Here is a 13,958-nt window from a genome sequence, read left to right as displayed (position 1 = left end):
GCTGATTAGCTATTTCTAAGGTATTTTTCGACGTAAATTTACACTATGCCTGTACGTAACAACACAACAGGTACTTTGTAATCCAGTTGGAGGATACTGAAAATAAACAAAAGTCCCAAGCTTATGATATTTTTTCATTGTTATGAAACTCTCTCTTCTTGAATGAAAACCAAATCATTTCATACCTTTGAATGAAAAACAAAGAACGCTTAACTCACTATACAGTAGGATCAAACAAAATCCACAAACCACACAGGAGGATGATAATAAATCAATCATTCTCCAATCATTTAATTTAATGAAACAAGTTTAAGTCATCAGGTCATTAGAAGAAAAAAACAGTTTAATTAGTTTCAGATCCATCTCTCTTTCTCCTTCTGTGCCTGTTTCAGTGGTGTCTCTTTTAAACCTGCCTTACGAGCATTGGTTAGCTGCACTCTATGAGCTAACTTCCCTCTGCTTCCTATAGACAGCCTAACCTTCTCCATTCCAACATTAATGCCACCTCTTCTCAACGGTTGTTGTTGTTGTCTCGGGGTAGAAGATTTTGTTTGCATTCTCTTTTGCATGCTTCGTCTCAGTATGCTGGTCAGCGTCTTCCCGTTACTTTTATGCAACTTAGGACTGATGCAAGGGACTTGGTTAGTGCCGCTCTTTTCATCAGGCGAGTTTGTGATTGTAGCTTGGCGTGATGACCTTAACGGCGAAGTTGATGTGATTGGGAGGTATGGCGTTGGCGCAAGAGTACTCCTTCTTGGAGCTGGAGCTGGTAGGATGCGTTTTGGACCAACGGAGAATCTTCCTGTTCTCTTTGGTATTGGCAACCGCTCAGCCATGTCCGGATTGTTCTCCTTTTCAGTGAGGTCGTTACACTTGAGGCCACTGTTAGGTAAAGGAGGTAGGTCGTAGCTGGAGGTGCTCACTGTTTCTTTCGAAGATGCTGTTTCATTTGAGGTCTTGTTGCTTCCCAACAGCATGTTTGCTAGTGGTGGCCTCTTTGAGGTGTTGTTTTCATCTTCGCTCTGCTGTTTTGTATGCTGCTCAGCAATCTTTGTGTCTACATGTTGACGAGCTAGCTTCCTCTCCACCAGCAACTGCGATTCAAGTTCTTTTACCTAGCAGAGGAAGTGATATGTGATGGTTTCAGCAAATATGAAAATGTTATTCTTGTGGTTATGGTGAGTTATTGTTTTACCTTTTCTTGAAGGGTTTTGTTCTTAGTGTCTCGCTCCTTGACTTTTGCTTCTAAACCGAGCATTGTTTCCTCCATTTTCCTCATCTGTTCGTCTTTTCCTTTCATATCTTGTTTCCATTTTTCAACCTAATAAAAAGAGTTACCACAACGCAAATCAACACTTGAATGATTCGATCACACATATATGGAGATGTCAAGCTTACCATTTGCTTGTATTTCAAGAGTTCAGTATTGTCTAACTGCTTCTTTGCAGGCCCCAACTCTATCCCTCTAACTCTGCTAGCAAAATTCAGTGAGCATAGCGTTTCACTGTTGTCCTTCTCGTTAGGACTGATTTGTACAAACATGAGGGTCTTCGAATCTCCTCCTGTCAAATACCAGTCAATTTTCATCATAAGCTCCATAAGAGAAAAGTCAAGTGTAACATATGTAAAGCAAAGATATCAATTGATTCTTTGAGAACAAAGTTAAAGTACCTAGAGAATCCTGAAGTAAGTGAGTGAGCTTCGAGTTTCTGCAAAGACAATGCAAACCAAGAGTCAAGTTGGATGAAAATTGGTGACTGAAAGGAAAATGAATATATCATATTAACCTGAAAGGAATGTGGGAGCTTTTGTTGGCAAGAGCATATATAACGTCACCAAGAGCAGATAAAGATTTGTTGATGTTTTGGGTCTCCTTGAGCCGTTCTCCTTGCACTTCTGTCTTTGCAACCCGTTCGCTTCCTGCTAAATCAACTAACCACAGTTTGCTCTTTGTGCATTCTCCATTCAACAAATTCTCCCCTTTTACCATCACGCAGTGAATGCTGTACAACGAAGAAAAACTACATTTAGATAGCTGATCACGGAGAGGATTTTCTGAAAAGGAGAATTAAACTACAAAACAGATGTGCAGACCAGTGAGATCGGCTGCTGTGCTCATTGGCCGTCGTTTTCCCAACAGCCCTTGCATTGCTTCCTGTTTTCAACACATCCCAAACCTCCTCCATGGTTGACACGCGTGCTTCAACCAATCCTGGTACGTGGTGGCTTCCTTCATTCACTTGCCTTATCTCAAACCTGCAAACAACCGTGATATGAATTTCAGTTGATGAATGTCGAACTAAGCAGAAACCATTTTGCCGACTTTTAGTTCGAAAACAGCAAAAAAATTACTTTATAATATCATTCATGAAACATAAAGTTATAATCAACGAGTCTACAAATTTTTAATTGTACCTTTTCGCTGCAGATGCATTTTGTGAAGCAGGGACCAACAAATCTCTTATTTGCTCGTTGTAAACTTCCAAGACACTGACCGAGATCTCATAACTGTAGCGGTTTTCTCGTTCCTTCATTATTTCGAACAGATTCTTCAGAGTTCTATAATTTACACCACGGTTATCTTGAGTTCCCTCCATGGTAAAGGTTTTCCCAGTACCAGTCTGGCCATAGGCAAAGATACAAACGTTGTATCCATCAATGACCGATGTAGCAAAAGGAGCAGTATCCTCAAAAACATCAGCTATAAAAAGAACAAGAAACGACCATGTTGTGAGATGATTTTTACTGCAAGGCAAGTAGCAAAGGGAGATAATGGATGTCAAATATCACCTTGGGAAGCGTTAGGACCAAAGACAGAATCGAACTTGAAGCTTTTCTTGGGAAACCCATTTGACATGACTATGACCTCTCCATTTTTGGTTGACTCAACATCGATTCCCATTGACACTCCTGCTTCAATTTCTTCAAAGTTTAGGGGGCGACACCTGCAAAAGACTCTGATGTTTCCTGAAGGAAAGAATGATCATTGTGTTGTTAGGCTGCCATTGTAAGAAGGTCCCTCTAAAAGTTACTATTGGATATAAACACAAACCTTTTAGCTCTAGTATCTTGTTGTATAGTTCTTTCCTTTCTTTTTCTCCCTCTACAAATTTAGCTTTGAGATTTTCATGCAATTCTGCGTCATGCTTTACTGTCGGAAACAAATGTCAACGAATCAGATTTGCATACGCACAAATTTATAAAATCTTTATAGTGCTTGTGATGTGTCCAAATGACAGAAAGATCAAGACTTACCTCTGGAGTGGATGTGAGAACTGAACACGTTGATATCTTGGACTAGCGATTTGTATGTGGATGCCTCCTCCAACAGCATAATTTGCTCCATTTTCATAATCTATGGATGCAGATTCGTTAAAATGAGGCATAACATTTTGCAGTTGCTGATAGTATCTTAAAGTTTTCTTCGTGTACCTTCAATTTTCTTGTCAAATCTCTTAATGAAGAGAACCATCTGCTCTTCTCTTTGACTTGTCCCTCCACAGCAAAGGCTAGATGTAAACCAGTACTGAAATATTAGCTTTCACGCTTGTAAATAAGTAAGCAAGAGGAGAGGGATGTAAATACCTAAAGAACCAACATGCATCGACTTGCGCATTAGCTCATTCTGAAGCTCACGGAGAGAATTCAATGCTTCTTCGCATTCTCTACTCTTTCGTTGATTCTCTTGTTTCAGTTCGTCAACCATTCTCTTCATGTCCGCCATCTCTTTCTTCTGCTGCTCACAGTCACTACTCACCTCAGGGGTCTCTTCTTCCGTACCGCAGTCCACATTTTCCTAAAAAAATAGTACGACATTTTAACAATCTGCAGAACTTATGTACACTCAAACTAAAGTAAAAAAAAAACTCCAAGCTTGTGGAAGATCTCTCACTTGAGGAGGCAGAGACAGAACAGTGTCAGTTTTTCCTTTCACCGCTAGCACTCCAGTGTCTTCACCATCTGAAAGATAAAAATTGAAGCTTGAATAACCAAGTAAGTAGCTCTGTTCTATGGTTCCCAGTCACCATTAAAAAGAAACCAAAACAAAATCTAGTCAAAGACACAAAAAGGTAAGAAAGCAAAACATACAAGTAGCCGTTGCCTCCTTCCTAACAGAAATGCCACACAGAATTGCGGCTCCTATCACTCCTTCTAACCGTACAGTTAACTCTCCTTCCACACCAACGAGCATCCTCAGATCAGAGATCACAAAAGGTGTATTTGATCCCACTTGCGAAAACAAATCAAGTCCGGATATAACCTGCAATAGTTTTCAACTGAATCACAAACGGTAGATATGTGATGAATAATAAAAACACACAAAGAAAAGCTCAAGCCTTGCCTTTGCTCCTTGAATAAATATATCGAAAACTCTAACTCCCGCGGGACCTTCAGTGAACTCGATTTCCGCGAAATGCAGATCAATAAAGTAATCCCCAGGATCCAATGCCTTAAACGTATACGCAAAATCACCAACTCTAGCCGTCTGATACAACAAAGCCTCCTCCTCGCTGCCAACAACATCATCAGTCATCACAGTCCCACCTCCACTAAAAAACTCATCCTTCAAGAAAGTCACATCCGCCACAGTCACATCCTCGTTTATAGACCCCGAGTTAACACTCATCACAGGCGTCGTCGCGTTCCCAGGCGGAGAAGGCAGCTCAAAGGAAGACTCAGGAGACAGCTCAAACTCAAACGTCTGATTAATCGCCGAGAATTTAACCGATCGAGTTTTACGTCCGCCATCGATTCCGTTCTCCAGAGAAAGCTCGGTGGAGAATCTGAGCTTCTTAGCGATCTCCGGCGAGTCTACGTAGCTTCCTCGAGGTATATCAGGCGAAACGCCGCAATTGACTAGATCGGGAGATGCTAGAGAGAAGCCTAACGCTACGGGATCGCTAGATTGTTCCATATCAACAACATCTACAAATCGAAATCCAGATTCTAGTGTTAAAACTTGGGGAATACATAAGCTTCGAGAGTTTCGAGTGACTTTACCGTTACTCAATTCGCAATATGAATCCAGATCTGCCATTGTTAGAGTCCTTGAGCTCGATCACTGTATCTTTTAAATTTATTGAGGGATTGGTGAGTGTGGAGAAGAGCAAAGAGGAGGAGGAGAAGGAGGAGAGAATATTGTGTGGTTAACTTAAGGTAAGTATCGGACCCCGTTACGGTTATTTTTAACGTTATTAGACGACCGTTTGATTCTTTTTTACTCTCCTTTCAAATTTGAAATTGATTTCCCGGGCAGACGGGCAATGATTGACCCGCTTTTTTAACGGGCAGGCTATAATTACTTATACTTGGGCTTTATAACGGATTCCAAGTGGACAGGACATAACTGAAAATAAAATCGATTATTGGGAAAACTGTTTTTTAGAGCAAAAAAATGGTAACTATGTCCTTTTAGACTAATCTATATTTTGTGTCATATTTTCCTATAATACCCTTTAATATTTTTGAAAATAAATTTAATAAACAATTTTACAAACAAAAAAAATTTGGAAAAATAGTAACTTTTGATAAAATACCTATATGAACTTAGTGATATTTTTTCTAGTTATAAAAAAGTTAAAATTATAAATTTCATATTATGTTCTAAATAAAGTAGAAATGACTTTCTACGAAGTAGAAAACGAAATCCACTTTTTTCATTGAATCTACAATGTTTAGAATACGTGATCTACGTAAATAAGAGTATTCTAAAAATATTTAGAATACACATTCCGCGCTTAACCTATCGTTCTAAACTCTTTAGAAATCAAAATCTACACATTAATATAAATCTAAAACACGTAGAAACCGACTTCTACAGATTTACTATAAATCTAAAACATGTAGAAATCAAAATCTAAACATTACTACAATTCTAAAAAACTGTAAAAACCAATTTCTACATATTAGTTGTATTCTACGGATAAGAAATCAGTTCCTAAAAATATGAAAACAAAATATTTGGGAATATTCACTTTTATATTTTGAAAAAAAAAATCGATTTTTTTAAAAAAAAAATAAAAAAACGAAAAAGGAACAAAAAAATAAAAAAAAAAACGAAAAAGAAATAAAAAATTACAACTTTAAGGGCATTACTGCCATTTTGAAAAAAATTAGTCTAATGGGACATAAAGTAGTATAGATTAGTATAAAGGGACATAGTTACCATTTTTTTGCTCTAAAAAAACAATTTTCCCTTGATTATTTTAGTTATCAAAGACAACTTTGGTAAGTAAGCCTACATGTAAAGATTAGTTTGTGGATTATCGATGTTATTATCTTAGAATTTCGACCAAAAAAAAAAGGATTATCGATGTGAGACAGCTGCGTGAGGCAATCAGTTTTCGTACTTGGATTGCGTATTTATAATTTGGCCCAATTAGTTCATTGTTCGTTTTGATAACGTTGCTTCAAGCCCAAATGTACAACTCTAAAAACATTTTACAAAATAGATTTTTCCTTTGAATATGGCATTCTGAATTTTTTTTCAGGATGATTTTAATTGGACTTTTACAAACCAGATCTTAGAAATCGGAATAGAAGGAAACATCAGAAATAACGAGAATGAATATTGAAAGTTGTAAAAAGGTATAAATCAAGGCTGATGTTTAATTTATTTATTTTTAATTTATTTTTAAATATGAAGAATATTAAAAAAAAGGGTATAAACCAGATCCTAGCATATGTTTAATTTATTTATTTTTAAAATTTGAAGAATAAAATATTGCACTTCAAAGAGTTAACCTTATTACTTTTCAAAACTAGGGTTTCATTATTTCTTTTATTCAGAGACCGGTTCCGGGACCAGCACTGAATAGTAAATAGTAAATACCAGTAAAATGTATCTCATGTAGAAACAAAAGTACTAGACAAGGATGGTCTAAGTAAAAAGACAAGGATGGTCTAAGCAATAGACTCGTATAGGTTGGTTTTGAGAATGTTCATTTAACTTAATATATACGCATATTCTAGAAAACGTATTTGGTTGGCTCAAATTTGTTTTCTTTGAATTTGTACGTACTTGATTGTTAATGTTAATTTATAGTTCTTCACTCGAATATAACTAAAACGCTAATCAATGATTACTGATGAATTAAATATATGTATACTAATGTTCAAAGAACTTTCACCGGACTTCATCGGTGATCATATAGTATCTTCGAAGTTCCAAGACGCGCAACACATACACATCTATCTGTAAATATTTATGATTGTATGCATCAGACATTAGTGGTACGGCTAAATTAATAATTAGAACAGCTGTATGTGATATGAAGTGAATCATATGATATGGAAGTACAACACGTCTTTGTCCTCTTACCGTACATTCTTTCTGGCAACTAGAGTAAAAGTCATGCGCCAGCCTATCATGTCATAACTCTTATTTATTTATTTATTATGCATTTTATTTCCTTAAACATATCCCATAAATGTGCATTACACAGAATGAAACGTGAAAGGTAATTATTTGGGTTTTTTCCAACTGTTGTTCTGACACATACCTACGTGTTTTTGACAAAGATGGCAATTTTTTTTGGGGGGCAATATGTCATACAAATATAGGAGTATAAATAAGTTATTTGAAGCGTTATTAACCAAGAACCTGTGGCTCAAGTAACTAAAAGACTCGACACGTAGGTCAAAATGACATACCTAAGTACACTCTACGAATATTCTTGTATGTTTTAGACTTCCAGTCATGGTAAACATTTTAAGACCGGTAAGGATATTGGACTTTTCATATATATCAAGAATTTCATTAGTGCTTAGGTTTCAAACTAAAACTATCTTGGGTTATGGAATAAATTTGATGTGTATATTAATTTAATTCTGTGTGAAATATATCAATATTGAATTAGTTAATATTAATTTAATTATGTGTAAAATATATCAATATTGAAATATGTTAATATCAAATTTATTAATAAGTTAAGTGGTGAGGTTGTTTGAATCTTCACCAACACCACCATTTCAGCTGCATGTGTTCAATGCACTATAGACCGCCTAATCTAGGGCCGTCTGTTCTCCTTTCCATCACCGGATAGTTCACCTTCCATGCTTGAGTTCTACTTTTCTAGCATTCGGCTTCTTTGAGGCGTATGGTTGTGTTAAGTTTTTTTTTTCATTTGTTTAATAAGTTGTAACCAACATTTAAAAAAATAAAAATGGTATAAATTTTAACATTTCATCCCCAGATGTTGAGAACATACAGTATTTTTTTTCAAATTAACGATATTCACAACTCACGCACAATTTTGGGCAGAAAACAATTTGATAATATACGTTTTAAGAAAACAATTTCATAATATTTGATCCTATTATATAATGGTTCGGAATGTAACACCGTATTTGAAGTTAAAATTGACAAAACTCAAAAGTAGTTTTTATACACGAAATTTATGTTGTAATTAAAAAAATGTACAATATATTACCACCGACATAGTTTACAACCAGAGACTTGTAAATTTTTCTAAAAGCTCTGAATTTCGTTAATTTTTGTCTAGTAAGTTCATTAATGTTTCTATTTTAAAAAGCCTAAATTTTGTTTTTAAAAGAATGATTTATTGCATAGATTTTCATAAGACTTTTGAATTGGTGCATGCAGATTTATAAAACATATATAATTATTGGTTGTAAAATTGTTTATGTAAATTTTTTAACAACTATAACTTCATAATAAATTAGCATTAGAAAAAGATGTGTAATTTTGAACTTCCTTTATTGGGTCATGGACATCAAGATTTAAAATATTAAAATCCAATTTTTTGGTTATAATCTTATGCAACTTCACTGATTCTCTGACCAAGAATGAATACACAAAAGGAATATACTCGTAGTATGAATAAAAAACTTTGAAAATAAATTAAAAAATCTAATCTACTATGGATCCAAGCAGTAATCTGAACAAGCTGTGTTTCTTCCCATCCTTCTTCTTCTCTTTGTACCGATATTGCAATGGAGACGAACAAGAAGAGACCGAAGAAGATGAGTAACAAGATGAGACCGATGTGGAAGATGATGCTGTTGATGAGCAGTGAGACGACGCCGTTTGAGCTGCGTTCTTGGTGTAGTCGTAATACTCTACCTTAGAGAGCCTCTCGGTGAGACATAGGGAACATACTCCAGGAGACTGTCTGTGTTTCGTGTGCTTCTTGCATGAGAAGTTATTGTCTGAGTTTGAATTGGGATTGGAGTTTGATCTCTTTCCTTCCGGGTTCTTTGATTTAATTTCTCTTCTTGTTCTTGATCTTGATCCACTGGCGATGAGGAAGATGTTTGCCATTGCTTGAATCTCGTGAGCTCTGTATGTATTTTAATGTTTCTTGTTACTTTTGTTTTCTCGGCTCGTGATTGTACTTATAGGTGCTTTGTGTAGTTAATGCAAAGCTGGTGTTGATTTTCCATGAAGTTTCCAAGACCCTTCTCTTCCTTTCTTTTAAACATTTTCATTTAAAAAGAAGCAAGGAAAAAAAAAGATTTTTTTTAATTTTCAAAAAAGGACTAAAGAAAGAAATGTTTTGGAGAAATCAATGTAGGATGGCCCCACATTTTACTTTTTATCGATTTTTCCGTCTTAATCTTTTGTCTTTTTGGTCAAGGATTATTTATTTGTGTTTACCAGTGATACAATAGTAACGACACATAAAAAAACTTTAAAATCAAATTTGTTTACTAGTCACCATCAATTGGTTCGAATTTATTAATAGCTAAAATAACTATAGATTTTGTTTGTATATATGAATGAAAAAAGTTGGTAACTTGGTAAGTAGAAGCAGACATTATTAATTCTGACCAAACTTTTTGTTCCATTGCTGTGTTTGGTTTAGTTATGAGATCTGGAGTGGTTAGAGTGTATTTTCTTAAGATGGACGGCTTTGATGCATTGAAGAATCTGGTAGGTCCATCTAATTAGGTAAGTCGGTGGGCCGATTTTCATGGGCCTTTATAGCTCAAATGTGCTCCGAAGTCAATGCCCATCTTGCCGACTCTTTCACGGTGGCGAGACCGTGTGTCATCTGCTCGTGACACATGCCAATACTTTATTTTTTCAGACAATAGTTCGTGAACAAAGTTCAAAACACATGTATTCACACTACTAGATTATTATTAGTATTCAAAGGTTCACACTTTGTCTCCAAATTTTTTTTTATTTATAGAGAAAGTCTTAAAGTCATTAACTTATATCGTAAAGCATACACAAAAGTAACATTTGTACCAAAAAAAAAAAAGCATACACAATTACAGACGAAAATGTGAGATAGCAATGATACTGTGGAAGATTCATTTCATAATTAGAGATTACGATATACTGCGGGCCGGAAATGAATGTGTAATGTGGCAATTGATTCGTATTTTAAAGTTTGGAATTTTGGGTACGTGTTAAAACCCATTAACTAATCGAGAGAACTATCTCAGGCGATGTCTCCGGGATCAGTTCACTGCCTACACAACTGCGTAACCGGGAGTATATTGGGCCAGTCACAAGCACATGTAATTAATACCATAGAATAACTAAATCACAACAAGAAGCATGTAACAATAAAAATAGGGCTAATAGCACTGCCTCTAGCCTGACTTTCAAACGAGTCAAACCACACCAATACACTTAAAGGCAACTAAGAAAGAGCCAAAGCATATAATAGCGCAACTACACAAGTCACAATCAAAGCCTGGAACGGCTTCAACACAGGAGTGGCAGAAGCAGTAGGAGCAGCCTTTCCGCCTTCTAACGTCGGAGAAGGTGTAGTTTTGGCGGTGGCACCGTCCCCACCACCGCCGGAAGAGGTAGCTGCACCTACGTTGACAGAGAGCTTCATGCCGCCAGTGCAGTGGCCGGGGATAGCGCAAATGAAGTAGTGAGAGCCAGATGTCTTGAGAGCTATGCTTGTGGTTCCGCTACTGTCGGAAGAAATTGAATTCCCCAATGTGCAACTTTTGTAGTCACTTTCACTCACTTCGTCCACCGTGTGACCCGCACCGTAGTTGAACACTATAGGCAACACAATGTACACATACATATATCACAACTACACATATGATCACCATTGTTATTTTTTTCGTTTGAAAGGTAAAACTTTTCAAATGTAACAAAGTTTTAATATTTTCATTAAAAGAATTACGTTTTATATAGTATATATATTCTTAGGGCATCTCCAATAGTTATTCATTTTTTTTTTCTCAAAATAAAGTAAACTCAAAATGAATTTACATTTTACTTCAATGGTTTCCCCTCATTTAAAAAAATAATTAAATATACTATGTTATTACCATTTATTATTAATACAAAATATTGGTTATTATTTTTATAAAACTTACAAATTTTATCTAAATATGATATTATTTTAATTCAATCTTCATTATGTACATAAGTTTAGCTTCTAAAAAAGATACAAGGATTTATATAAATATATAATTATATTATAAAAATATTACTAATTACATTAAAAGTATAAAATAAATATTGAGTTTCTTAGATATAAAACAAATTATATAAAAGTTTTAAAAATAATTTATAAATAAAAAAGCTTAACACAAAATGAGGATAAACATCAAAAATGAAGTAAAATCTTCTCCAATAGTGCATCAATTTTTTCCTCAAAAATAATGCACTATTTGAAAATATTTCCCTCATTTTTGATGTCTTCCTCCAAAAATAAGGTACCATTGGACATGGTCTTAAGACACTCTTTTCCTTTTTCTCAAAATTCTATAGTAGAATTGAGTTTTATCATATGCTATTTTAAAGTGAAAATGAAGTGATAAGTAAAGCATGCAGTACTTCATTTTTAGAGTAATATCATTACTATACAAAATGAAAAATATAGTGAAAATTGAAAATATTTTACTCTAAAATTCATTTTGAAGTAAAAAAATTTGAAATATAGTTGGAAAAGCTCTTAATTAGTGTGAAAATTTAAGATGTACATGCAAATGCATATATTAGTACAAGCAAATAATATGCATAATAGAGAGGCTATGTACATACCGATTGTATCGCCAACGGCATAGGGTTTTCCGGTAGCCAAGGAGCTATAGTCATTCCCCAGCGACCATTCCACAGAATGAGTGGCTGAGGAGGCAGGTGTGACAGAAGCAGTGAAGAAGACGATGGCGAGGTAAACAACAAGTGTACTCAAGTTTGCCATTCTTGTGTATGAGTGTAACAGTTTATTTTAAATGAAAATTATGTGACTTAATTAAAATCCTTGTGAGTTGTAAGTAAATTTATAGAGAGAATTGAACCACACAGGTATGTTGGAGTTAGTAGAGAGTTGGGTCCACTTGCCCTCCAACTAATGTTTTCATCATTTCTGTTTTGAAATCTTTTTCATATTTTGGGATAAAGACTTGTTCCTCCTCTCATCTTAGCTTTAAACATACTCAACAAAGGAACACCTCAAGAATATGGGGTCATGGGGTTTGGTGACAGATCATGAACACTCAAAGGGTCTTTTGTAAGAAGATAATGATGATGCAAACCAAAATAGTTACGATATGTCATCAAAATCCCCTTAATGATTCAATACGATTGACCAAACCAAAAGAAGATGAACTAACTTTTCTTACGAGCAATCACTAGGCTTTTCAACAACTGAAATCGAGTATGTGACGTAACTATATTACTTTACTTAATTTCTTAACACTAACAAAAGAAAGTGGATACGTGACCATGTCTTCGAGTCCTAGACCTTGATATATTTAAAATGTTTGCTCTACTATAGCTGATTTCTTATAACATTGTGTAACTAATATTCAGTTAGTATGACAAGATACACAAAGGACTTTTCTCTTTTCAAAATCAGTTCTATGCAAAACGTGTAATTTTCTTGAAAAAATGTGTAACAATGCTTCAGTCATACTAAATCTAAAATCTAAGTTACTAAAAAGGTGGTAGTTTGTTTGAAAAACAAAACATTTCTCACCAGAAAGCTGCAAGATAAAGCATGTATGTGATATGATAGAGACCCTGCAACTAGTTCATCAGACTGCCCTCATAAAAATAATTTATCAACCAGACCATAATTCATGATTCGTCTTCGGCTTTTGACAGAACACTCAATATTTTTTTTTAGCAGATTCATATAGGCCTCTTTATCTTTTCTTTTTCTGACAGCAGATAGTAGTAGACTATATGCCTGTTTAAACTGTGAGAATGGTTTTAGTTTAGGCCCATGAAATTTCACAAGTTTGTTTGAATTGTTAAGAATATAAAGAAGCTTCCTGAAAATAAAAGAATTTTCATTACACAAAGGAAGACTTGAGAGGGGAATACAAAGGGTATTTTCGAAAAAACCAAGTTGTTAATATTGACAGCAAGCCAAATCTTAGTAAAACTAGAGTTTTTTCCCGGGCTACGCCCGGGTTTTTGCCTATGATAGTGTTCGATGGATGTTCTAGGTAAACAATTATTTTTTCTCTATCTTGAGATAATGCAAAAGTTATAACATCCAAGGCTATGTTCACATGTCTGAGTTCTTTATTAAAGTTAGGAACCATTTGAGAGATTCGCTAAGTATTTTGTTTCGCTTCCAATTTCGTTTTGTAAAAGTGAATAGTTTTATCAGTTTGTAATTTGTTTTAGTTATTTGTATTCAGTGAGAGTAAAGAAGAGGAAAAAGACTTTTAAGGTTGTGTTTGAGATAAATGTCTGAGAAATGTAAAAATTTAGCAGACTATTCATGATTTTGTTATTGATAAAGGCTCGTTTTTGTCCATGATGCAATATTTGCTCATAATATTTTAGGTTTGATTACATTAAAATATTTCAGTGTTATTTACTAAATCTAATAGGTTTAAGAAAATTAAAATTTTGTAAACAAAAACTATTAGTATATAAGCCAATATTAACTCTTACTAAAAACTCATAGAAATGTTTTTATAAAGTTAACCAACTTGACTACTTGAGTGTATATATATAACTAAGGGAAATTGGGTTTAATAACACCAAAAAAACTATA

General features: G+C 34.7%; 3 protein-coding genes across 3 annotated transcripts; all 3 read right to left on the bottom strand.

The window, feature by feature from the left end:
* Positions 1-111: 111 nt before the first annotated feature.
* Positions 112-5,258, bottom strand: LOC103831733 (kinesin-like protein KIN-14Q). The gene is made up of 16 exons (XM_009107636.3): positions 5,002-5,258; positions 4,343-4,926; positions 4,090-4,261; positions 3,893-3,960; positions 3,586-3,796; positions 3,433-3,509; positions 3,256-3,355; positions 3,053-3,151; positions 2,791-2,967; positions 2,416-2,701; positions 2,095-2,256; positions 1,788-2,003; positions 1,672-1,709; positions 1,399-1,562; positions 1,196-1,321; positions 112-1,115 (listed from the first exon to the last, which is right to left on the bottom strand). The coding sequence occupies exons 1-16, from the start codon at positions 5,036-5,038 to the stop codon at positions 354-356; spliced, it is 3,279 nt and encodes a 1,092-aa protein (XP_009105884.1). The 5' UTR covers positions 5,039-5,258; the 3' UTR covers positions 112-353.
* Positions 5,259-8,623: 3,365 nt separating this feature from the next.
* Positions 8,624-10,230, bottom strand: LOC103831732. The gene has a single exon (XM_009107635.3). It carries the CDS (start codon positions 9,281-9,283, stop codon positions 8,873-8,875), a length of 411 nt encoding a protein of 136 aa, XP_009105883.1. The 5' UTR covers positions 9,284-10,230; the 3' UTR covers positions 8,624-8,872.
* A 240-nt stretch (positions 10,231-10,470) lies between these two features.
* LOC103831731 (blue copper protein) lies at positions 10,471-12,230 on the bottom strand. The gene is made up of 2 exons (XM_009107634.3): positions 11,987-12,230; positions 10,471-10,990 (listed from the first exon to the last, which is right to left on the bottom strand). The coding sequence occupies exons 1-2, from the start codon at positions 12,144-12,146 to the stop codon at positions 10,617-10,619; spliced, it is 534 nt and encodes a 177-aa protein (XP_009105882.2). The 5' UTR covers positions 12,147-12,230; the 3' UTR covers positions 10,471-10,616.
* Between the last annotated feature and the right edge of the window lie 1,728 nt (positions 12,231-13,958).

This window comes from Brassica rapa, chromosome A07 (assembly GCF_000309985.2).
Source record: "Brassica rapa cultivar Chiifu-401-42 chromosome A07, CAAS_Brap_v3.01, whole genome shotgun sequence".
NCBI classification, from domain to species: Eukaryota; Viridiplantae; Streptophyta; class Magnoliopsida; order Brassicales; family Brassicaceae; genus Brassica; species Brassica rapa.
The sequence above is the reverse complement of the archived record's forward strand: the minus strand, read 5'-3'. Positions and strand labels throughout refer to the sequence as shown.